The sequence below is a fragment of the Lepisosteus oculatus genome, chromosome 22 (assembly GCF_040954835.1).
Source record: "Lepisosteus oculatus isolate fLepOcu1 chromosome 22, fLepOcu1.hap2, whole genome shotgun sequence".
Taxonomy (NCBI): domain Eukaryota; kingdom Metazoa; phylum Chordata; class Actinopteri; order Semionotiformes; family Lepisosteidae; genus Lepisosteus; species Lepisosteus oculatus.
The window spans coordinates 12,990,024-13,016,160 of NC_090717.1; the positions used below are offsets into that span (position 1 = coordinate 12,990,024).

The following is a 26,137-nucleotide window of genomic DNA, read 5'->3' on the forward strand; positions in this document are numbered from 1 at the left end:
ACATTTAATGCAGATGGGGGCAGGGTCTCACAAGCAGGTGGTAGAAGAAATGAAAATACACCTAACGGGAAAGGCGAGGGTAGAAGAGGGTACTTATACAAAGGGCTTAAGGGCTGATTGGATGAATCAATCCAAGGATCTCATTCAGCCTTTTCTTGCAGATGAGATGCTTGTACTGAGGCCGGGGGGGCAGCCTCTCCTCATTTCCATACCTTTCTTACTGGTGTAAAATCAGAGAGGGGGGTGTACCGTAGCCGTCTTCACATCACACAACCACACATTCCTTTGTCGACTTGTTCGGGGACTGTAATGTGCCACACTACACTGCATTTAAAATAAAAATAGCCAGACAGGTTAAAACGACACACCACACTCTTGAAAAGTTTATTTCCACACTTCCCCCAAAAAAACCAGGGAACAGCTGTTCACAATGTGTGCTCTGTTACACCCGTCGTGTGAAGGCCACCAGGTTGATGCCTTAGTACAATCTGCACCATGTCAGTGTCCTCAGTAATTAGGAACGCTGTGCGCTGCGACACGTACAAACGGATTTTGCCCCCTTCCTCCCTGTACACACACACACACACATATCGGTCATTTTTAAGTTTAAACACACACACTTTGGAGCTTCTTAACACCAGCGGTTCCCAGCCTCGGTCCTGGGGGTTGTTCTTTCATCCTCGTCGTCAGTTACATGATTGGATTTGTAATGGACTTCATCACACAGGATTAATCTGAACTGTGTGGCTGTTGTCAGATGTTACCCTGTGGGAGGTAGCCTTTTAACTACTGCATTTCCTAACTCAAATCAAATTCCAAACTCTTGAGTCTAGAGAGCACCGCAAACATTCCAATCAAGCACCTTATTTAATTCAATTAAGCCTTCAATTAAGTAATTAAATGCAGCTGGAATGAAAACCAGGTGTGTGGGCCTCTAGGACCAGGATTGGGAACCTTTGCTTTGTATCTTAGGGTTGCAGATTTCCAAGCATCTGGCTTGGGCCCACAGTACTCAGGCTAACTAACAGCTAAATGCAGACTGACTGCTATCAATTACCGCCTACAGTAGAATGTTGTATTTTTTTACACTGCATACAAGACTGTAAATTGTATATTGTTTTCTATACTGTGTGTTGTATCTTACTGTATACTGGAAGATACTCTCTTTTGCCAGCAGCCATATCACCCTGCAACTCACAACTGGCAACCCACTGAAGCTAAGCAGGTGTGAGCCTGGTCAGTACCTGGATGGGAGACCTCCTGGGAAAAACTAAGGTTGCTGCTGGAAGGGGTGTTAGTGGGGCCAGCAGGGGGCGCTCACCCTGTGGTCCATGTGGGTCCTAATGCCCCAGTATAGTGATGGGGACACTATACTGTAAACAGGCGCCGTCCTTCGGATGAGACGTAAAACCGAGGTCCTGACTCTCTGTGGTCATTAAAAATCCCAGGGCTCTTCTCGTAAAGAGTAGGGGTGTAACCCCGGTGTCCTGGCCAAATTTCCAATTGGCCCTTACTAATCATGGCCTCCTAATAATCCCCCTCTATGAATTGGCTTCATTACTCTGCTCTCCTCCCCACAGATAGCTGATGTGTGGTGAGCGTTCTGGCGCACTATGGCTGCCGTCGCATCATCCAGGTGGATGCTGCACATTGGTGGTGGTGGAGGGGAGTCCCCATTACCTGTAAAGCGCTTTGAGTGGAGTGTCCAGAAAAGCGCTATATAAGTGTAAGCAATTATTAATTATTATTATTATTATTATTTTGTAGTACTGGCTTAAATAGAAACAGTATTGTTCTCTTTACCCGTCTGTACGCTGAGAGTACAGGCGTGAATAAGAATTCAAATGTACTCGTTATAAAGGGCGAATTAGCTCTACACTCGGACCCCACCTCCAGTCCAGCCCAGGGAGGACGAGGAGGGCCAGACGGGCTCCTCGCTCCTGCCTCCTCCCCAGCGCCCGGCCGGGGAGCTGGTGCTGCGCAGCGGCGCGGAGGTGCTCTGACCTGGCGGGGCGCTGGTAAGAAAGCTAGCCCCAACCCCAGCGATGGCGGAGGGGTGCTCTGCTGGCCCCTCTGCTCTGCTTTGAGCTGGGGCTCAGGTTTCCAGTGCCGGGGGTGTCCACGCTGCCTGGGAGCCCCCCGGCACACCCCTCATCCCCACCACCCGAACTCGAAAGCAAAACCCCATCTGAACTAAGAGAGCCTGTATAAACACCATGGCAGGGAACCTGAGAAACAAAACTGAGAAAATGTAAGGGAATATTAGAAAGAAAGAAAAAAAGGTCTTAATAACTCTTGCCTTTTGATTTCTTTAGACCAGAAAGTGACTCGGATGACCCAGGGAAGGTGGCCATTGTAAGCAGGAGATGTAGGTAAACAGGATCTAGTCATATTTGGGAAATAAATGTGGACTCCTGCAGAATATAGTATGTAAAACACAGCAATGCCCCAGAGAGGCCACCCCCACTGTTGAGAAAATCAAGACAAACGTGCTTTTCACAAGACAGCGCAGAGAGAGCAGTACTCTTTCAACAGGTTTGAACTATATAACTGAAATGAGTACGGCCCAAAAAATACCCGACGCTATACATTCCGTCATTTCGGAAATACATTTTCAAGAGGGAGCGTAACGCTGGGCGGGGAGTGGTTTTTTTTTGCAGGTGTAGGCCGTCATTCCTTGACCGGGGAGAAGGGAAATCTACGTCGCGCTCTGATGAAGACCTGTGGCGAACGTCCTCGCGCTGCCACGCGTGACCCGGGTTCGGCCGGACAGCCGTACGGGTCGGGCACCAGATCCTACGCTCCACTTGAGAGCGGTTCTGAACAAACACGGGCCGCCCTAGTACCTAGACAAGGATGTCAAGTAAATACAATGCAGGAGCCTTCCGTTATTCATGCTTCTCTTTGTATGAGATGAGGAACCCAATCTGTGGCCAAAAGAGGAATATCCCGTCCTGCTAGCCCAAGGGTAAAAACCCTTTTGCAAAGTGCTCACTTCGGGATGGTCAAAAAAACAACATGCAACAAGCCTTTCCAAATTTCAATCTGCAGCCGTGACAAGTATAATACAACTGCAGCACAATGTTACAGTGGTGCCGAAACACACACATGGCACTGGAAAGGATGACAGAAACAACAGGAGGAGTGAGTCTATAATGCAAATTGCACATTCCAGTTGAATAATTTTGGGGTAAAAATGAAACGTCATCTAATGTACAGGTGCTATTGGTAACAACTGTGAGTATATTAAAGAGGTGCCACTGACAGCAGAAGAGCCAACAAAAAGTTCCAAACTAACTCCTAAGCATACATTTTCTACATAATCTGTGACAATTCATCAGAGATCTCGAAAATAATCTTGCGTGTGTAGTAAACGTAGCTGCCCAGAAACCTGCCCTTGGTGTGGTATGGCACTTTCTGATGACTTGCCTGACGATCAATGACACTGAGGCATGTCCATATTATACTGTATCTGCTATCACTTTATATTACCAAAAAGATTATTAATCTATAATGCATAGCTTGCAGTGTATCCCTTCATTACCCTTGAACTGCAGTGCTGCAAGCACCAGCTAAACCAGGTTCTGTGCTTCATACAGAGTGGTCCTGACAGTACTGCGAATATAGTGTGGGTGCTCTTTTTCATGTAAAGTAATAAATTCTCCCCTCGGCCTGAGCCAGGTCTTTGTGTCAAAAAATTCAAAATTGTAACAGCACCATTCACCAGCAGTAGCCACAGAGCTATACAGCAGTTGACAATATTGAACAATGTGTCCACAGTTTCCTGCCTACACACCTGTGTTGCTAAGAGGGAGGGCAGTGTAGTTTAGAAACCCCTGAAGGTGATTTTGGGTGCCATTAGCAATAGTAATGCACTTAAATACCATCACTAAACATAGATATTCTACTTCATTCAAAACTGAAAGCAGCCTAGACTGAGATGTTTGCAAAAGGAAGAAAACTTTTCCAGTGCAGAAGCAGTGGAGTGTGCTTTAGTTTAGCACCCAGGAAGAATCAGTGTGTGTCCTGCGTGTGCTGCTGAAAAAACATTTACACCTAAAAGAAAAAAACATCAAGTCGCCAGATCTGGGCCCCGATATCAGATGCTGAAAGAAAAAATGTTAAAAAAACACTGGATAACGTTGACAGTTATTTTAAAAACTACATTGATTTCATTATAATGGTATATGGGACAAAACGGCAATCCATGAAGAGTATCATGGCTTTTCCAGCAATAGTCAAGTCAATCAAATTGCATTTGGATCAAATAGGGGAAAGTATGATGGGTCAAATGGATTCCTTTGTTACGATTTTCTAATGTCCAAAGATCTAGAAATATGTTTTCTACACATTAATAGCGAATAAATATCAGTGTAAAGCTTGACTTTGAATCAATCAAAAAGAAAACAGACATCAAAGTCATTATGTAAATGGGTACTAGGACATTGCTATGGTTTTGACGCAGACTTCGACAAGGACACGTTAAGGACGATGTGCCTGCTCCAGAAACATCTTTTGCGGGAAGAGCAAAAAAAAAAAAAGAGATAAAGCTACACCGAGATCACAGGGAAGGGAAAGTATAATGTGGAAAAACCAATCTGATCCGGCTTGTCAGCATCTCCTCGGAGAAAGGCCCCAGGAAAAAGCGGATTATCCACAGCTCTTCCTGGTCTCTCCAGCCACGGTCTGGCTGTGGCCCCCGCTTCACTCCGCCGCTGGCGTCCTGCCTCCAGTTCAACACGCTCGTACGAGACAACACGGCCCCGATTGCCCACGCCGATTCTGGTTCCGCAGTCTCTCGCGTTCGGCTCTTTTACTTGCCCCTCTTCCCCCGGCCTTTCCGGCCGGCCAGCCTGCCGGTGTTGCCCGGGCTGGGGGCGGGCGCGGACGCGATGTTGATCTGCCCCTCCTGGATCTCCTGCCGCGCCTCCGCCGGCATCTGGCTGATCTGCCGCTGGGTCTCCAGGTAGAACATGACGTCGCGCAGCTGCTCCTGCAGCTCGGCGATGCGGCCGTCCTTGTGCTCGGCCAGCTCGCGCACGCGCCGCTCCTCCTCTCGCAGCTGCGCCTGCAGCTGCGCCTGGTTGGCCCGCAGGCACTTGTTCATCTCCGCCTCCTCCCGCAGCTCGCCCCCGAGCTTCGCCAGCCGGCCGTTGAGCTGCGCGCACCTGCCAACACACAGCCGGGAGCGCGCGGTGAGGGAGAGGGCGCCAGGTCCGAGGCCGCCATCTTTAAAGCAGCCCCGCAAGGACACATGGAAAAAATGCACTGCATATTTCTAAACTCACAAGCTAAACACCTAATAAATTCTTCATTCGTGGCGTGACAGGGTGTCTCTGGGCTGACAGGTGAGGGCGTAGGAGGAGAGAAGCCAGCGGTAAGTCAGGAAAAGATCCTGAGCACCTCACCCGTGTGGAGCTTGACATATCCCCCCCACCACTCACTGCAAAGGAGACGCCATTATGAAACCTCAGCAGGACTGGGATGTTGAAATGGTAACCTTAACACTGTAAAACGGAGACATAAGAGACGGCAGCAGTTCTACGCCAAAGCTGGAGAGCTCTCTGCCCATTCCTGATCGATCCCAACACGGCTTAGGAACACCCCCTTCCCAAGATTCATCCTTTCGCATCCCTCCCTCCTCTCTGTCACTGTCAGATCTAGTGTGTGGGGGATGGGGGGGGGCGTGCACGATAGTCTCATCAAGATGATCTTACCCTCAGATAAACGGGTTAAGAGATTTGCAATGAGACAGGTCCTCTACAGACATTCGCCAACCAGAAGCCCACACTGCCCCCGGGACTCGTGCCCAGCAGAGGAGATACAGGAGCACGTGTTCTGGGGACGAGCTTCCACCAAGGCAGTGTGGGGGAGACTGGACCCCATTGCCCCCCTTCTGGGAGTGAACACAGTGCTGACACCTATCAGAGAGCAGTGATGGGGTTGGCACCGCCTGGATTGGGCCAAAAGGACACAGTATCTGCTCTGGCTACTGGAGTCAGTGATGAAAAAGGGACTTTGGAACAGGAGGGGTTCCCTTACTTTACACAACACAGAGCAGGGAGTCAGGGAGCTGGGGGGGGGAGTCCTTGCAGACCTGGGGGGGACGAAAAGAGACGTCTGCAGGTGGAGGCGAGAAGGAGAGATGGAAAGGACTGTGGGCCTTCCACAAAGGCCAAGGACAAACAAACCATCCTGACTGAACCTGCTCCTGTGAACAACGGGGCTTTCAGTTCCAGGCCCAGGCAGGAGGCAAGGGGCAAGCAGGTCCCCCCAGTCGATGGGCTATCAAAAATAGTGAGTAGAAGGAGTCACTATAGTAAATAGTAAATAGGGCTTGGGAGGCCAGAGTAGAATGTTTTCACACCACTAATTAACAATTGAAACCATGGCTGGTAATCATATATACTTTAGAGTTGTAATAACATTTATTTTTGCAAAAAAAAATATACAGTCCTTTTTACCTACAATCTACCCCACAGCAGAACTTTCACATCGTATCCTTGTATCCACAGGCCATGTGGTTTTCAACAGCTGCAGTATTGAATATTATAAATAAAATAACTCTTCTTGCTACTTGCTACAGGGAACACTCAAGATTCCAGACTTTCTAAGAGTTGATCACCAAAAAAGGCTAATTAATGTAAGCTTTGTCAACTGTTCTGGATCACAAGAGGCGGAGATAACATGACTTGGAGGAAAAAAAATCTTTTAAAAAATGGGCGATTATCAAATGGATCTGAATATACTACTGATAGGGTTGGAAAATTCAGGCAGCACCAAGGCTTAATATTGAAATGGCTATACAATCGACATGGTCTCTGCACTGAAACCTCACAAATAGCCACATTTGCATATAAACAAGTCCATCCCTATACTGTCGCATAATGTCCTACAATATATAGTATGTATGGTTCACAACGTATGTTAATCACAAATAGGAGGTTTTGAAGCTGAACAGAATCTTACTTCTTCTCCAAAGACTGTTTTTCTTTTGTGAGCTCACTCAGCTTCTGTTCCAGACTGTCACACTTCTCAATAGTTTCCTTAAATTTAGCCTTCATGTTGTTGATCTGTAAATACAAACAGATTAAATTGCAACATCACTGCCCATCTCTTGCACAAACTAAACAGTGTAACAAAAACCAAGAATGTCAACCAGGAAATTCACAGTCATGAAAAAGCAGCATATGAAAAAAATCAGGCTCAGGAGGAAAACAACATTAATGGAAATGTGTTATTCATGAAACTCTGGTGTTGGATTCTTATTTCATCTGTATGAATAATTCTGAAAAGCATTAATTCAGGAAGAACTGGACATTGCTCTCAAGGGTTTCATAATCTTGAGGTGTTTTATACATCAATCTGACACATTTGCTAGCCAGCTTGTTTTACGGCTATATCAGCTAACCTGATTAACCCAGACTGTGGATGACACACATGGCTAAATACAAAATTTTCTCTTGCCTATGCTGTTACACTAAATCTCATAGACACAGAGTTTTGATCACTGCATTTATTTGTGACGTATTATTCAGAAATCCTTGATTTACATTGGAGGAATTTCCTGAAATGTAACTGCACATGTATGCTTAGAAACAGAATCAGGAATGTGTTATCTTATATTCATTCCCTTATTACATCATGGAAACAATACTAAAATCTCTTTCATGTAGGTTCTTCATGGATAGTCAGAACACTGATTCTTTTTGATACAGACTCAAAGTATCCACAAACGTGTGCAGTCAGTCAGAAGTCATTAAGTATAAACCAGAGAACAGAGAACAGAGAAATTTCACCTGAAAGGTCCACCAGTAGAAAACAAGTCTATGAACTCGGAATTAGGGTTTCGGAGAGGAGGAAGGGAAGAGTTTCAGTGACATTCGACTGCAGAATCAAGGTGGACGCTGGCCAGAGTTAAACTTTCAAAGAGCCAGAACTGAATAGTGACCTACCATGTATGTGCCCTTCTTTCTTTGTTTACACAAAAACAAAAATTCAGGCCATAAAGGGTGAAAAGATAAGGGCTAGTAATAATTAACAACTTCCTCCAGGGATAAAAATGCCACCTGCTGGCCACATGCAGATTTCCAGGACTCTCAATATTCTACATTCACTGAAACATTTCTTGAAGCCTAGGAGTGTCGATAAAGGACAGTCCAGTATCAGGGCATCTCGCGTTCAGTTGCTAAATGTAAACTCAATGTCAGACTGGCCTTTAACTACACAAACTTGAAGACTGACAGACAGAATACACAAGGGCACAAAAATGAGCAAGACCCCTGTCTGAAAAATAAATTTACTTAATTCATAAGAAACAAGAAGAAAGGGATGAAGTGAAGATGAGAGATTTACACTCTAAGCAGCAACGTAACAAAACAGATATTAAAAAAAATAAATGTCTGGGATTCTTACCTCCTCTGCAGTATCTTTCTCCAAGTGAACAATTTTATTTTCCCAATAAATTCTCTGAGAGTCCAGTTGACTTGTCAGCAAGTAGGAATACTAGAGAAAAAACAAAACCAGCTGTGGTTGACTCATCAGATCCACCAATGCTCCCTCGTGGTACCTGAGAATTCCCTTATTTTCCTGGAAAAGTTATCTGAAATAACTGTTAACGTGTTTAAGCCCCAAGGCCACAGGTTTTGGGAATCTCTGCTGCAGTCGCAGGTGAGATGAGGCCGATCGAGACAGTCTGAGCACCCTTAATGGTCAACGGTACCAGCAGCATGGGCTCCCACGAGGCTCAGGCAGTTAAGGGGAAATTTTAACAGAAAAGGACCCTTCCTACAGCTCAGACAGACACAGGTGCCTGTGCCTGGGTTGTGTTACCAGTGGACTGACTGGGAGTCACCTGGCACCCAAGTCATCCCAGTCTGAGATGGTATGAAGTCCATCAAACAACTCTGCCCCCCCAGGCATCAGTATCTTGGCATACCACACATGGCATAAAAAGGAAACAACTGCCAAGTCCAAATATTTGTTTTTAAAATTACCTCCAGCTGCAGAGCATCAATTTTTTCATCCTGGCAGATGTCTCCCTCACATTCATACTGGACAATCTTCCCATCTGTCTTACTGGCGACAAGGCGGTGAACATAGTTATCTAGAAAACATAATAATGGAAATAATGGGAAAAAATACTTTACTGATGGCCCTGTTGTTTTTTTTCCCCAATCAGGACATTACTGCACTGTAAAAAGCTCAAAGAAAATGTCCAGAACAGTGCCTGAACTGTAAGGATTGTCAGAAACAAGTTAAAGGAACATTTTTGTTGGGTCTTGAAAAGAGAGGAAATGGATCATTTAATAAAACCCTGAAGTGCATCTCTAAAATGTGTCACAGGTAACAAAACACATTCAACAAAGAAAAAAACACGATTATAAACTGTAAATTAACTAGTTACCTGAATAAGCCATTTACCTTTATAAGCGCTCGGCATAATTTGCTAAGCTTCATAAAACGATTAACAATACCTGGGCTACCTTTTAAATACGTAATAAGACTATTTTCATACAAAAAAATTGCCTTTGCTACAGTCATGTCAAACCTTGAATGTTTCTACTGTATGTCAAGGCGGTTGATTTCAATTTGATAGGTTTGAATATATAATGCTGCTCACAAAGAGCCTCTTAGAGTGATTTTAATACACAAGAGTTCTGCAGTAGAAAGCTCCTGGTCTTTTTACCTCCAGCATAGTCCCACACCCTGTGATTGGTCAGCTGCATGGCGTAGGTGTGCTGCGTCTCTTCGAAGTGCTTGTAGGCGTGTCTGCTGACGTAGCGCCCACAGCCGATGTGCCCGCAGATCAGACAGATCCACAGGTTCTGGAGGGAGACGCGACAAAGTCAAACACAACTAGCGTCCCCTCCAGATGACAGGGGGTGTATTCAGTCCATTCAGGTAAGTAACCCTCACACTTGGGAAGAGTGTGAATGTGCTTATATTAAACTCACTGCATCTTTATTTTGCGGTTAGTCTTTCACGGTTTATTCATGATATCAAATGAACAAAAACCACAACTTTATGAAAATTCCCTCATTTGTTTTTCCATCACCTTTCAGCCTGAAACGGGCGGCTACTGTTGGACCCGGGACCAACAGGAGTTATTCCTGTCGGCCGTGTCCACAGGGTCAACTGCTGCGGAGATCTGCAAAGCACTCTGTGGCAAGGGGCTGTGGAAGGCGCCATGACAGATAAAAAGGACGGACCATCATGTTGGCGCAGCGCTAACAGCCCGGAGCAGAGATGAAGGAAACGTGCACAAGCCCACAGCATGACGAGCGGGGCTTGGCATCAGCGCGAAGGACCGAAACAGTCAGTCAGCCGCTGCACAGAAAGCCAGACGGAGCCAGCTGACCTCAGCAGTGCTCAGTACAATTCCGCCTCACTGAACACCTGAGGATTCACGATCCATGAACAGCAGAGCCCAAATCCGAATCGGATTTCCTTGGCCTTCAGTCCAAACTGAACTCATAATGGAGGCCTTGTTCACCAAGATTCACCAAGTGGAACTCTTATGTACATCAATAATACATGAGAATAGTCTATCATTCTTCAAAGAGTTGAAAATAGTTTTTTTTTCCCTTGGTAAAACAGGTATTCTGTTACTTTCCATACTTCAGACAGCTGCAGAACTACATTATGCATAGATGTCTGAAGACTGTGAACACCCTCCTGCTGTAGATCTTGTTGTAACACTCAACGCACAGACAGCTAATAGCTCGTGAACAAACGAAATATCCAGGGATTATAAGAAGGTCAAAAACAAACAGACTCAGACAAATCACTGCAATAATCTTTCTCAATAATCTGTGAGCTCTTTACTGCGCTGGGTGTGATCTAAAGACTTAGGGGCCTTCCTGTAGGGAAACACATGTTTTAATCCCACATGGCAAGTGCAATTACCTAAAAACCTAAATGTGCATCTAGAAAAAAGCAACAATTGGTCAAATATTATTTTATTGATGCTTTTTATCTTGCAATTTTTATTTACCGTACCTCCTGAACGCCACACTCGAAACATTTGTTCTCTTCCACTGGCTCAGGAGTCTGGCAGTACCTACACACAGGGCACCTGGGAAAACAACAGTGATGTTAATTACACAGATTCTACTCCAACCATTGCAGACTCCTCTCAACAGGCTGCACCATCCGTGCTGACAGGATATCCCAGCTTCTGCAGATCGTTTATCTCTGGGCGGCACAATGGCACAGTGGTAAGCACTGGCGCACAGGGGCCCTGGGTTCATTCAGGACCCGGGATGCTGTAAATCCTCTCCATGTTCTCAAGGGTTTTTAGCAGGTGCTCTGGTTTCCACCCACAGTCCGAAGACATAGTGGTAGGTTATCTGGTTCCTGGGAAAACAGTCCTGGTATTAGCATGTGTGCGTCTGTGTGTGGCCTGCAGTGGACTGGCACCCTGCCTTGCGCCCGCTGCTTGTCGGGATAGGCTCTGGTTCTCCCACCACCTTAAAAGGGTTTGTAGTCAGGGTAATACATTTTTCTTCTTGCTAGAACCGAAGAGCACTACTTTACACACAGTACTATGCAAAATCATTTGAAAACTCCACAAACTGGGCATTACACTGCACAAAATACTGCAGACTGCTTGGTATCTGCTTACAGTTAAGGAAACAAATACAGCGCCTATAGAAAGTCCACACCCCCTTGAACTTTCTTCCACAATGTAATGTATTTAAATGAGGAAGTTTCCTCTTATCTACACACCATACGTCTTACTTTTAAAGGGAAAAATGTTTCTAATGTGAAAATATTCTATATTAAAAACACAAAACTGAAATATCATAATTGGATGAGTCTCCACTCCTGTGAGTTAATACTTGGTGGAAGCACCTTTGGCAGTGATTACAGCTACGAGTCTGTTGGGACAGGTCTCTACCAGCTTTACACACCTAGACTTGTCATTTTTAGATCATTTGTCTTTACAAAACTGTCAAGTTCCTTGTGGAGCCCTGATGGTCAGCAATCTTCAAGTCATGCCATATATTTTCGACTGGATTTAGATTGGGCCACTGCACTGCACTGTAGCTTTGGCCATGTGCTTTGGGTCGTTATCATGTTGAACGGTGAACTTGCGTTTCAAGGAAGGTACTAATCTGGTCAATGTCTAGCCGTGATCCGATGATAGATGGACTGAACAGATGAGAAATATTCAAAGTCAGCAAACCCGGATGAAAACAAGATGCATAACTGAGAACCCTAATATATTTTTTCAGTATTTAGTATTGATCCCAAAGAAACCACTAACAATATTTTAGATAAAGGTCCAGCAAAACCTACAGCTCACTCAGATGATCAAGGTATTTAACAGACTAGGCAGTGTGGGCAAGGAGATCAGCTCTGGGCAGAAGTGTAGTTGGCGGGGCGAGGCGGGGCAGGGCGGGGCGGGGGGGAGCGGGGCGGGGCACACTCACGTAGTGTCCTCCCAGAGCTGCAGGCACTGGCTGTGGAAGCTGTGGTTGCAGAGTGTGGTCAGCACACCGTTCACGGACTCGTCCATGCGCTCCAGGCACACCGTGCACTTGGGGAGCTCCGTCAGGTCCATAACAGGCAGGCTGGCTCCCTGGAGGAAGAGAACAAAGGCTCTGCTGGAGTCCTGCGTTAAGTCACCATATTTTGAGGGGCCTTGGACACTGGTGATGGAGGTGAAACCTATGTCCTCCCTTCACTGGGTTGTATTCAAACATGCAGGAGGGACTAATTCATATGAATTCATATTTACTTTTACAGGGTTAGCAGTATATCGCATTTTTGAATTGTATTATTACTATATTCTGGACATTTTTAATTTGTACAAATGTAAAACTACTGCGCTGATCTATATCATGAATACATATTTTACCTCTGTTTCCTTATTGTAATTCTATCCACAAATAATTATTTGTTGTCAATAATAAAATTTTCAAAGACATTATCATTTGGAGTCATTTCAATAGAACTCTCCATTCCTCTTTCAAAACGTGCTGCATATCGATTCCAAAAACAAGAGATCATATTAGGGCCATATAAAAATTTAACGCCCAGGGCTGTGACGTGGCTCAGCCACTGCATCTGGGAGGAGCTCTTTGTCCCAGACACTGCGAGTTCAAACCTGGGTCATGTCACTCGCCAGCCCCAGCCAGGGTTAAGCCAGCTGCTGTGCTGCCAAGGTAGGTACCTCTTCAGATTTAATGACTTCTGCCCTCTCCACATAGACCAGCTGGCAGACCGCATCCTCAATGGAGTTGAACTGGCGCCCGTTACAGTTCGTGTAAAAGCTGTCTGCATCCGCCTGTAAAAGGAAAAGCATAATTAAAAATTGACTAGTGCCGCAGTGGAAATAGCCACACTGGCAAAGAACAGAGAGACTATTAGGAAGCACTGCAGAGATCATTTATGACAGCGTATCGGACTGCTCACTTACAGGCTGGGAAATGTCTCAGCTGTCTGCATGAAACTCGTGCTGCATAATGTTCATGGCTTAAACGTCAAATTAATTTTAAAAATACAAATCCATGTAAAACAATCCTCTTTTGTTTTTGTTTCGTTTCTTCAATCCATCCATTTTCTAACAGCTTTAACCAATTCAGGGTCACATAGGAGCCAGACCCTATTCAGCAATGGGCACAAGGGAAGATACACCCTGGACGGGACGCCAGTTCATCGCCGGGCACACAGACACAGACACACGCACCAGGGCCAATTATCCCAGAAGCCTATTAACCTCCCAGCATGTCTCTGGACTGCGGGAGATAACTGGACCACCCAGAGGAAAGCCACGAGAACACAGAGAGAACATGCAAACTCCACACAGATCGCACCCCAGGTTCAGAAGTGAACCCATGCCCCAGGGATAAGAAGCAGCAATGCTAACTACTGTGCCATCTTGTCATCCATTTTTTTTTTACATTAAAAATTAAAATTGTTGGTAAAGACTAAGAGACAGTAATGGCTTTAAAACAAGGATATTCTCTTATACAGCACGAAGAATTTAATGCAACACAGCGATCTGACACAGAATAGGGGGGTTTTAATCAAACTGATGTTTGATTTCCAAGCCCTTGTGCCCCAGTACTGATACAACATGCAATCAGCAATCATTTTGTCTTCACTAGACCCTAATTTGGCACATTCATTCATTGTTCTCTGGGTACAGGATGATTTTATCTTTATAACCCATAATTCTGAATATGTTAGCCTGTAATACTCTAATACTATATTCAGACTATATATTATATTTAATACTCCGTCAAATTTCATTCTGCTGAAAAGAATATTATACAGATATCTGGTGCTGCAAAAGATGAAAATAAACACCTAATGATAATGTGTATCAACTGGAAAATTGCAGGATTCAAATGTGAAACAAATGGATTGATTAGTGATCAACATCTTGTAGTGCCCTTGAAGGACTGATGAGGCAGAACACACAGCAGCTGAGCATTTCTGTGAAAAATCACACATTTCTCATCAGTTAGCACACACTGACTGCTCTTAACTGGGAGACAATTGTCCAAAGGTATGTTTAAAGGCACGTCATGTGACAGAAAACCTTATAGAAACACTATGTAACTGCCACAAAGGGAGCAGCACTGTGTGAGGCTTTCAAAGTCATACAGGCACAACAGACCCACAACCTGTGTTTGTACAATATATACACCATCTGTGGCCAAGACTGAGCAAGGAGAGGGATTCTGGAAAATACTGCACATTTCCCCACGCCCGTTTAGTTTTTTTTACTTAGAAAGGCTTTTCTTATGTTCTCTATGTTTAACACAGGAAGCACATGTGACTGCTGGGGCTTGAGGTGGGATTAGGCATCTAGTGCTCTCTTGTCTCCCAGTGAAACAGCGCCCCCCTGTGTCACCTTGGGAGACCTGCGGCCTTTCAGCGACTCCAGCGACGGACATGCCCCTCTCCTACTGGGCACAGACCCACCTGTATGTGCTCAGCTCAGCTCAGAGGAGCCTGTCTGCACTGTTTCCATCACATCTATACATCTCGGCACAAGTAATCCAAATTGGGTGGGTATCATATAAAATAACTGTCTATTCCAAATTTAAAAAAAATGGTCAAGATGTAAATAATCAAAACTGTTTGATCAGCGGGCAAAAAAAATACAATTCCACCCTTTTCAGAACAGATTTTCCTATTTTTTAGCAGGATAGCAGGACATGTCAGTGCTCCACCATCTACCTGGGAACTGAACTTGAGCAGGACCATGTACTGGTTGGGCGTGGAGTCTCGGATGATCTTCATGTGCTCCATGACTTCGTTGAAGGGAGCTACAAACTTCATGAGGTCGTGGCTTGTCATGGCGGCAGGGACAGCAAGAATACAGAGCATGGCACTGCGGCGGACGTGTTCTGTCAGGGACGTCATCTTACTACGAGCCAGAGAGCACATGATTAACCCGAGGGATGCAGAGAAATTGAATTAGTGAGCTGACACTTTTACCCAAAGTGATTTAGTCTATACCCTTTGATAAAGCTGGACATTATACTGAAGCATCTTCTTCAAGGGAAAAACAGCACAGCTCCACCCAGGACCTGAAACTACACTCTTCCAGTTAGGGGTCCCAATTCCCACATGCTTCTCCACCCTGGTCTCCGCTGCTAATAAACTCCAATAAATGTCAGGAGATCACAAAACAAAAGGCTTTTCAACCTGCCTGTTAACCTGATATCAATGATATTTAATCTTGCAATACACACTTGCTGACCAAAATAATAAGAAAAGTCTATTCAAAGTCAAAATAATAGGAAGTTCTTACTGTTTGCATCGGCCATAACCGTTATTTGGTTACTAACACACCAGCCAGCAACTGAAGATGATCATAGACCTGTCTATAAATGTGACTGATAAAAAGACTGCTCATCCAAACTTCAGCCTTGTTCTTGTATGTTTATAAAATTTATAATCCTGGTGCAGGCTGTGGTTCCTAGGTGACAGTCATAGAAGACTTGAGATTTTACTTACTGACAGTCAAGAGGATTTGTGGGTTAGTGTACGAAATCATATTTGAAGAGTTAATCTTGAAGGAAGGTACTTTAGTACTTAATGGTACATGTCTTTTGTGTTAACTAGAATGCATGAAAGATAACTATAATTTGGCATAAAATGATAATGAATAAACTCAAGAGTGTGCAGCTTGAATGTTCTATTTTTAGCAGACGAGTGCATACCAGTAAGGCTTTCACTGACTATACTGGCCGGGAAGTTTGGAGATTAGGTTTCTGTACACTAGATGGCACAGCTGAATATCAAAATCTCTTCCAGAAGTTGTAATGAATATAGACACATCTGCCAAAATTCCTGCCCAAACTCTTGCTCAGTGAGGTTTTCTAGATATTAGTGACAAAGGGCTCTTTCAACTCCTCCATATCAACTACGCCTGCTTCTCCATGAAACAAACAAAATAGGTTACTTAGATATAAAAAGCAAATTCTAAAATTACACTGACAGTATTTTATTCATTATAATTTGATTCTGAGGACATCTGAGGTCAGCACCACAGTGGTCAATGTGGTAAAGAGAACTACTGAATGGGACTCTTTAAATATCTCTTAAACCAAGGCTCTTTCTGAAATCACTCTTATTCGCTTGTGCACTGGATATGTTCTTTGATGGTTCTACACTGAAGCAGATGATTCACAGAAACTTATCAAGCAAAAAAATCAAGAGTTGTGCAAAGACAAAAGGCTTAGGGTCCCCTGAAAACGACTTTAATCTGTTCTATATCCTAGAGCACAAGTTCTCCTTGATTGTTATATAATTCACATGCCAGCTCCTTTCTCTTCAAAACTGACTTTAAAACATTCATCTTCTAATGCTGCTTATCACGTCCAGATCACGACTCTGCTAAAACTGCTGACAGAACTAGTGATGTTTGCACATGCGACTCGTATAGGACAACGCTGGTCAAAGGGGATTTTGCAAAAGCAGAACTGAAAGCCCACCACTTACTTGGTTTTGTAAAGATGCATGATACCATGGACAATCTCGACAGAAGGATTCCCGCTGAAGAAGGAAATCTGATCGGGCAGCTGTTTGGAAGGAGAGTCTGGGACCTGTCCCGCAGCCTCCTTCCCGGTCTTGCTTTTTTCGGAAGTGCCGGGACTTTCCTGCGAGTTGCCCTCCGCGTCCCTGGAGTTCGGCGCACTCCCAGGATCACTCTGATCTGAAAGGTTAAAAAACAAACAAACATGGGCATCACAAAAGTCCCTGCCCGGAGAGAGGAAAAAGGTGCTCCTTCCAGACATTCACCCGATATTCAGAGATCCCGAAATCCCTACCTTGGCCGGGGCTGATGGTTTCAATGACCATGTCCGACATGACCCTGCCCCCAAGATGCTGGTGTATAATTGCTGTTTTCTCCAGGGTGCTTTTCCCACTCAGACAGGCCTTGGCCGATCCCAGCGCCTCCTCTTTGATTTCATCATCCGACATGTCGCCAGCTGCGTGCAGAGAGGGGGAATATGAATTAAATATGATGATCCTGCAGCTACGGCACGACAAACAAGCAGGTGGAGCTTTCCTTTCAGCAGGGCACCACACAATAACGCTCATTTGCAGCAGATCCACGTGCTTTGTGAGGGATGAACACTGCTGTGTCATAGGTACAATTCACAGAAGCGTGCACACGTTCTGGAAATGATGAGGTTCCGCTACATGGAGACTTAAAAAAGGGTCCAGATACAAAAAGAGAGATTGAGACATTTCACACGATTCCAGACCACATTCAACCAAAAAATTACTTCCATTTGAGATGCCAGAATTGCTTTTTCAATAACAAATAAAGTAAAAGAGAAGTCTTATCAAACTGAACTGGCTGCCGCGTGAGGAAAGCATTGTGAACTAACACGATCAAGTAGCTCTTTGTTGTGCAGGGAATTATCTGAACCCTCACAGCCAACTTGGATTAGATTTAGGTGTTCTTGTGCCAGAGGTGATTCATTCTCACATCACTACAATTCTTCCAGATGCTCTCTGGTGCAGAGATGATGGTTATTTTCTCTCTCAGCTGTCGATATTAACCCTGGGACTGAAAAGACTCCAAGCATGCTGATCTTTGTGCTCTACAGTCAGACAGTTACTTGGTTATCCGAAAGAGCACTGTCTCACCGCCGCCAATCAAAAAATGTCTTTGCTCCCTATTAAACATAACATTATGTGCACAACGAGTTACTGATGTACAACGTTGTACACATTTCCACTGGACATCAGTCCTTCTGAGAAAAAAAGCAAGAAAATGCCAAGAAAGCGCGACCAAGGTTCCACCAGAAAGCATGACCACAGGGACAAGTAGACTTTTTAAAGCACGTCAGATGTATAAAATAGTAGCTTGATAATAACTCTCCGTGAGTCCTGGAAGAGTACTGCCGAACATACTGGACCAGAACCTCCCTATTCCAATCCTAAGACTAAAACCTCCAGGGCTTCCATACAGCTCTGCTCTCAGTTTCTTAATTGGAACCTTAACCCGACAAGCAATTAGCTTAATTTTGTGTTGGTCACTACACTACAAAAGACAGAGGTCAGAAAGACGAGAACAGGGACCAGGACAGGGGTCACAGACAGAAGCCAAGCAGCCACGGGGTTGTGGCCCAAAGCAGAAAGTGGGAATTGCAGAAGTCATGTGCTCATAGACAGCTAGACTGCACAGCTGTATGATCCTTTAACTAACAGGGAGCCTTTTAAATTCCATTTATTTTAAAGTCTCGTAAATTACATTCCAATATTTAACTTGTTAAGGGCTGACTACTGATTTGTTTAGCTGACTATTGATTTGACAATTATATGTTGACTACGTAATTTAATCATTTTATTTATTGACTTTTAGGCATAGTAAGGCAGAAATCACTTCTCTGCCCACCTCACTCCATAACACAAACACTAAAGTATTTCTTTTTACAAATGAAGACTTCTGTAGGTCAGGAACCCCAGAGCTGATCAGCGACCCCAGTTCCAGCTCCAGAGCTGCTCTGACTCCTGGTTGAGCCTCATTACAAATGCTTTTAAAAAATGATTAACTATTTGGCTACTATTAAACTGTCAGTTAAAAGATTCTGTATTTTTACGTACACGACTTACATTTAGAATTCTCACTGTGAAAACCTGTGTACTATCCTTTCAAGTCTCAGATAAGAAAAGATTTAAATGTCAAGATACATATAATATAGCTAGAAGCTCACAGAGACAAAGATCACCCAGCTGCATGTATAGCGACACTATTCTGGAGTTTTCTGTGGAATCCTAAACCAGTAGTTTAATGGCATTCTTGGATCATTAAGCTTCTGACACCCAAAAGAACGAGATGCACCAGTTGGCCTCCTTTTCTTCCTTATGTTCTTGCTGAGAAGTGCAACTTCACCACGAAATCCCCCATGACTTAAAAGCTGGAAGCAAGAAAACATCTAGACTCGAAACAGGTTTTTCAATGAAGAACGAGAAAGCTCAGACGGAAAGAAAATCAGAAGATAATACAACCCCGAGACACAGCACTGGGAAAAATCATTCAGACAAGGTGGCAAGGTGATGCAGTGGCTAGCACTGCTGCCTCTCAGCGCTGGCGAGATGGGTTCACTTCTGGACCTGGAGCGTTATTTGCGTGGAGTTTGTATGTTCTTTCCGTGTTTGTGCGGGTCTCCACCCACAGTCCCAAGACATACTGGTAGGTTATTTGGCTTCTGGGAAAATTGGCCCTGGTGTGAGTGTAGCTGTCTGCCCTGGCGTCCCACCCAGGCTGTACCTGCGTTCTGCCAGTTGCTTGCTGGGACAGACTCCGGCTCCCCTCCGCACCGAATTAGATGGTGTGGTGAGAAAATGGACGGATGGAAATTCAGACAACGCTGGTCTGAGCACTTTCGGAGTGCATCGTTATTCACAGGTGGAGCAAAAATGGCAATACAACACCAAGCATGCCAATCACTCAATCACACGCTGCCACGTGCGTTAACTGTATGGGGCAGCAGAACCAATCTTTTAAGACGCGCAGTGGTATGTGGTTTTAGCATGATCATTCAGCCAACAAGTTCTACACGCAGCAGTCTGTTACAGCTCATAAATGTCTCTATACACTTAATACTGTGCAGTTTAAAAAAAACTTTAATTATGTCACCCCAAACCATCCACTTGGTCATAGAACTGGACTGCATCCATCATTTCAGTCATATAAAAGGTCCTGAAATCTTTTACTTTAGAAGAATATGTGTAATACACTGATGAATAATGTGTTTAATGGAACTTCATTTAAACAAATTAGTTTAACTTAACTCAAACAAAAACTTAATGTCCTCTAAATTACTTAATTTAACAAGCCACCTTCTTAATGGATCATGACTACATTGTTCCAGGTCTTCAAGAAGTGATGATTTTCTGACCTCCTGTTAGAAACCCAGCTAAGAAAAGCTAATTCATTTTTTAATGTCTGCGCTACAGACATACACGAATATCCCGATGACAGCTGCTCAATACCTGCACAGTGGCAACATAAATTACCGCTCGCCATGTAAAACGTATTATCTGTGTTCCAGAATCAGTGGGATCTGTCGACAGCCAAACCACTGCTTGACATTCCAGATTCAGGAACCTGGAACCAAATCATTAACTCTCTCGTTCTCAGATCCGGAAGGACAGATGAACAAGCAACTCAGGGAAACTTAAAAGCCACGTATATTGTCACTCATGAGCACACCGCTCATGAACGAGAAGCAGAAAAATAGACACCAAACCCGCGAAGCTTCCCTAGAGAGGCTCTAAAAAAAACCATAACAGCACTTTCAAGATGACTAAAAAGCCCTAGACGACCTTAAACCTGCCGTGCGAGCAGCTACAGCTCGCTGGTGCGGGATCCATCATCAAGCCAAAGCTCATTCGTCACTGCAAACTGCAGTTTTCATATGCAGTATTCCAGGGTCCGAAGGACTCCGTGCATGGTCTAGAAAACACCAGCCTGCAGTAAAATTACATGATCTGGTCCCGGCGATTTGTAATTGAAGTCCTGAGCCGTCTGTTGCTTAGGAACAGTGCACGGCACGGCGACTTGCACTGCCCTGAGTTTCACGAAGACGTGCCAGTGGCTGGCAGCGACTTGCCCGGCGTGTCGCTCCCCCGTCTCCCCGCCACGCACGACGTGTCGGTGGGAGCGCAGGCTTCGCGGACGAGAATGCGGGAGAGACGCTCACCAGCGCAGTACTGGAAACCTTCTGGCAGCCGTGAGTCGTCCGCAAGCTCCAGACGGATCACCACCAACGACACACTCATATGTTAAAGGTGAATACCTCCCAAACCCAGACGGGAAAAAAAAACAATACGGGAAATAAAAAAAAAAAATAACCGACACAAAACAGGACTGAAAAGCCCTTCCCCAGACGAAGTACAGCGACACAAGACTCTTCCAACACTCGTCAAAACAACACTGACGTAACCCACACGACCGCCCACCTCGTCCCAACTCTTTCCGGGTCAACGCGGCTGCAGTACGTCACGCCCTTAAAGGCGCAGCGCTCAAAATCCGAGAGGTACATGCCCAGGGCCGCTTGAAGCGTTTCACTGATGGCACATATCCCCGATAAAGAACAGTCTCAATCCAGTTGCAGGTCAGTCGGCCTAAGTGCAGCATTTCAGGCTTCTGTATTAAGATGCTTCTCCACCACTGAATTCACTTTTATCTTACCATGTGAGTTATACTTTGAACCAAAGCAAATTCTAGTCTCAGAAGATGCAGATTCAATACTAGCCAACCATATATAAAATGTAAAAATAAAATCTATTTAAAGTACAGCCATCAGAAAGTTTTTTTAACAGCACCTTTCCAGGAAAGCATCTTCTTCTCAAGTTGCATTTTCATTTTTTTCTTTCCATCCCATCCCTTTTCTAACCACTTTATCCACTTTACTCTGGACAGGACGCCAGTCCATCACAGTGCACACACACTCATATGAGAGGGCCAATGTTCGCAGACGTCAACATCCAAAGAATCCAGATAACTTCCAAATGGCTGCAGAGAAAATCATGTAAAATCTCACCGTGACCCACTGAACACAAACACAAAGTCTCTCTCCACGCTGCACCTGTGGAACCACATTATCCCCGGGAAATCAAAAGGTCTGCACAACACAGAGGACTGCTGTAAAGAATCATTTTAATATAAATATTCAGCATATTCATGACAACCAGAGGAGATGGTTGCAATGCAACTTAAATACAAAAGTGGCAATTGAGAGAACAATACAGTAACATGAAATGAATTCATCCAACATGCTTCTTCCATCCGAACTGTAACCACAGTTTTCCCACTTGTGGTGAAAAACAGAGCTGCAAGTGCTGAATGCCTCTCTGGGCTCCCTCTGTGTTTTGGCTCTGGCCCTGTGACATGCCTCTTTCTCCGAGGCAACACAGACTGCAGCGACCCTGGACAGCCTTATGTCGGGCACCAAAGGAGAAAGCGAGATGCTCACACTCCTTTATTCCAGTCACGGCTGTTATGCTACACCCTTAAAAGACGACCTGTGAAAAACCAGGAGTACGAAGAAAAACACTGGACATTTTCAGGGAATTTTCAAGTGGGTTCCCATGGCAGTCGGAAGCTGTGGTCATTTGTGGGAGGGTTTTCAAAGGGACAGAGGAGGAGGGGTCAGAACAGAGGGCAACGCTGTTGACTTCTGGAGGGAGGTACTTCACCATGGCTGCTTTAGTTGACCCAGTTTTGCTGGGGGTGGCTAATCTCATGGGGGGTGGCCCATGTCTCCAGGTTTTTCAGGTCTCAGCACCTAAGAGCTGGGAGCAGTTGGTTAATTGGTCCAAATAAGCATTTAACAGGCTGATTTAGGCCACTAAGCCGAGCTGGACAGCAGCCCTGCAGACAGACTGACCCTCCAGGACCGGCGCTGGGCCTTCCTGCACACCTACTTCGTTTTATGCATCTGAAAGCAGATCTTCTCAAGTGTTTTGTGCTACTAAAAACTTTAACTTATCTGAGAACAATGCTGCCATGGAAAGACTGAAATAGCACGGTTTTTGCTCATTACTTCTGTTAAAATGCCTCAGTAATGTACTCATTCCACACCAGAGCAAATTAGTATAACAGGATGGACTTCAAAGCTTGTTCTAAATCAATGTAGTACAGCAATAAGAAACACAACTAATAGCATTAAAAACTCCTTTCATCGACTGGTATATCTGTGTAAGTTTGCTAAAATCATTGTTTATTTGATCTTTTTAATACTGAAATGGAAAATACATTTTTTTCCTTAGAAAGGTTGAGAGCAGTTCCACATTGCCTCCCTCAGACACACCTGAAAGGGCCTGTTTATTTAATATATGCCTGGAAGGAACACAATAAAAAAGCAATCTGGCTATTGCATTTGTCCCTGTAAAAACAAAGCGGAGATCCAGGTTTTAAAATACTCTTAAAACAAAATGTATTTTTCACAATGTCAGTCAATTGCGAAAGTCAATGTAGTCAATGTAATAGATCAGGAACTATAAGAAAATGCTACAGTATTAGCCTGCCTATTCTTACACATGTTGTGAACAGATACAGACAGGAATTTTCCCCTCCATATTTCACTTACTGTATTTTTCTCCACAGGGGGAGTAATTAGTTCAGAAAACTAAACCACCTCAAAATGGGACATAAATTAGCAGCTTTCTTATGGGTTTCCAATCCTGAAAACAGGACTGGGGAGATTATGATGTCGAAAGACCCACTGAGTACGACACTGGCCTAGCATGCCTGTTCAGACTGACACCCCTCCACCATATGGAGCAAAGTGCTATATATTGCGATATCTATCGGACAAAACCATGCAGGATCAGAAGGTGTCTTCATCATGTCTTGAAATTGATTACAAAACTGTAGATAAGAATAAAATGAAATATACAAGATCAATCAAGAAGATAGTGGAATGAAATCAAATTCCTGTAATTTCTGCCTTGGCTCAGAGATGCTGACTTGCCTACAGTTTGACACCCTGCTGTGCTTTAGCAACAGCCAAAGAGCTCCATCCACAGAGCTGTGTCCCGTTAGGACACATACTGTACTTCTCATGACCGCAGTTCCCACATGGAAGCTGCAGAGCCCCAGCCCCAGCCCCAGGTGCAGGACAGTTGCAGCTCCATCCAATTCAACACAGATGCCCAGAAGGAGGCGCTATCACAGAACAAACAGAGCTGCCTAGTTCATGCTCTTGCACTCTGTTAACTGTCTTCCAACAGTGGCGTGAAACGGTTGCCTGTTTATGGTTCCTGGGCTCTGTGGGAATCAGACAATCCTGCTGAGCTTGATGGTTTTGCCGATTGGCACTGCCTGGCACCGTCAGCTCTGATCCCCAGACTCTGGGACTCTTCCAGCGGGAATAGTCTGACTGTATGAGAGCATGGGAAGGCCTCCAAAGCTAGGATTCCCAACTGTGATCCCCAGAGTAGAGCAAGCTTCGGGAACATTAAGTAGATCTTTTTTAAAATACCCCTTGCGAGCCTGAGACCTCTCAAGCAGACTCAGCCTGGTTGAGCTGTGTCATGGGCTCATACTGGCGGAGGTGGGTGAGCTTCAGCTGGGCCAAGGCTGCTTTGGCCACAACCACAGCTCCTGGAGCTTTGCCAGAGAACATGCAGTGTTTCCAGAGTGGTACAGTAGGGAGGAACCTAAAGCATGCAGGGAGCCAAACTGGTTGTTACTCAAGCATCTTCAGAGGCCACAGAAGGACCCCAACAACAGAATTAAAGAGAATCTGCATGGGTACACCATTTTGAAAACTGCAGCATTAGTGCAACCAATAATTTTGGAGTCCCTTGGGTTCTGTGTGCCCTGCACCCCACAAGTTTTTTTCATGACTTAAGTTGCAATGAAGCACAAGAACCTGTGCCCAATTCAAACTCCTGTAGCAGATGTCAGTGGAGAAGCCCTCAATGTCATCCAGTTCTCTGTAGAAAATGCTTAACTTAAAATGCTTAATTTAAGCAAGATGAGGTGCAAATGAAACACATTTAAAAAATCAAAAAGACAATCACACAGACTAAAAGGAAGAAACTGCAGGGAGGCCAGTTTACAAACTGTGGGACTTTTTATGATCCAAGTGTCAGGCTGTGGATGCTCGTGGTAGCAAGTAAAGGACTTTTTAAATAAATAAAGAGCATTCATAAAATCAAAAATAAAATAATAAGCACCACTACTGACATTCCTGACAAGCAGCTTTAAAATGTATGAATTCCCTTCCACTGGGTACTCATTTTTTGTCTTTTTCTTTTTTTTTGCGAAATGAAAATATAGGCTTTGTTACGCTACGTACTCCATTGTTAATTGTAAAAAATATTACAGTACCAACAAGTCCTTTGTTTTTATCTGCAGCTGTACAGTAATTTCCAAGCAAGTCTGAAAAAAATTCCTCAAGTCTTGTACTTCATTTACATAAAAATTACTCTTTACAAGTTATTTTAAGAACAGTTATACAAAACAAAATAAAGGGAAAATAAAAAATAACAGCACTTGCTATTGAGAGTCCTGCAAATTTGTTTTTTCCTCTATGACCTGTTTCACTATTTCAGCCAGCTTCAAGCGATCCACCTTGTCTGAGAAAGTCCTCCCTGAAACACAAAAGAAGAGTCAGGTTTGCCCCATTCCTCCGGCTTGCTGTACACACAGACAGGGAGAGAAGCTGGGGGTCAGAGCTCAAGTTGGGGTATGCAAAAAGACAAAATTCCTACTAAAAGAAATTGTATATGGCCAATAATACATATCTTATCTTGTGTGATTTGTCACAAAGCGGTAGGATTCGAAATCAAAGAGCACAGCATCGGAAGCAGAACATTACCGTTCCAGCTGAGGCCCTGCAGCCCGTCCCTCAGGAGTTTACATTCCCGGTTGAAGCGCCAGGCTTCGTGCATCACCTCGTTCAGCTTCTCATCCTCGTTCTCTCCTGCAGGCAACACCAGAGACCGAAGACACTAACTACCTCTTCTCAGAAGGAACAGGGAACGTGTTCCAAACTGGATGTGCCGCTCAGGGCAGCCCTGCTAACAATCCAGAACAATATCAGCAGAATTTGTCAGTAGTGGCTCCTGCTGGATATAGTTTAGCACTGTAGACTACAGCTCACTGTAGACTCAGTGTTTACTGCAGCTCACTCGGAGA

The 26,137-nt window shown here is 44.5% G+C and overlaps 2 protein-coding genes across 5 annotated transcripts in view; both read right to left on the reverse strand.

The window, feature by feature from the left end:
- Positions 1 to 354: 354 nt before the first annotated feature.
- brap (BRCA1 associated protein) lies at positions 355 to 21,459 on the reverse strand. 3 transcript variants are annotated; one of them, XM_069182267.1, is made up of 12 exons: positions 21,189 to 21,459; positions 17,298 to 17,459; positions 16,969 to 17,182; positions 15,199 to 15,388; positions 13,181 to 13,294; positions 12,438 to 12,586; positions 11,002 to 11,077; positions 9,689 to 9,827; positions 8,997 to 9,106; positions 8,416 to 8,505; positions 6,970 to 7,073; positions 355 to 5,168 (listed from the first exon to the last, which is right to left on the reverse strand). In XM_069182267.1, exons 1-12 carry the CDS (start codon positions 21,265 to 21,267, stop codon positions 4,814 to 4,816), a joined length of 1,782 nt encoding a protein of 593 aa, XP_069038368.1. In that variant the 5' UTR covers positions 21,268 to 21,459; the 3' UTR covers positions 355 to 4,813. The 3 variants fall into 3 exon arrangements, with proteins under 3 accessions (XP_069038368.1, XP_069038370.1, XP_069038369.1); XM_069182269.1 differs by lacking the exon at positions 21,189 to 21,459 and adding an exon at positions 20,812 to 21,154; XM_069182268.1 differs by lacking the exon at positions 21,189 to 21,459 and adding an exon at positions 19,754 to 20,066.
- A 669-nt stretch (positions 21,460 to 22,128) lies between these two features.
- mapkapk5 (MAPK activated protein kinase 5) overlaps positions 22,129 to 26,137 on the reverse strand; it is a 37,332-nt gene continuing 33,323 nt past the window's right edge. For both annotated transcript variants that reach the window (XM_006640281.3, XM_015366332.2), the window contains exons 13-14: positions 25,818 to 25,922; positions 22,129 to 25,590 (exon numbers count right to left, since the gene is read on the reverse strand). In XM_006640281.3, coding sequence (XP_006640344.1) covers positions 25,496 to 25,590; positions 25,818 to 25,922 — 200 coding nt within the window. In that variant the 3' untranslated portion in view covers positions 22,129 to 25,495. The remainder of the gene's footprint in view (positions 25,591 to 25,817; positions 25,923 to 26,137) is intronic.

Bases quoted from the DNA above. Each gene is read 5' to 3' on its own strand.
- brap (XM_069182267.1), bottom strand. From the start codon at position 21,267: ATGAGTGTGTCGTTGGTGGTGATCCGTCTGGAGCTTGCGGACGACTCA. The intron at 13,295-15,198 runs GTAGATGGTGGA...TTCCTTTTACAG, and splicing joins TGCTCAAGTTCAGTTCCCAG to GCGGATGCAGACAGCTTTTA. The intron at 9,107-9,688 runs GTAAAAAGACCA...TATGTTTTCTAG, and splicing joins GGTGTGGGACTATGCTGGAG to ATAACTATGTTCACCGCCTT.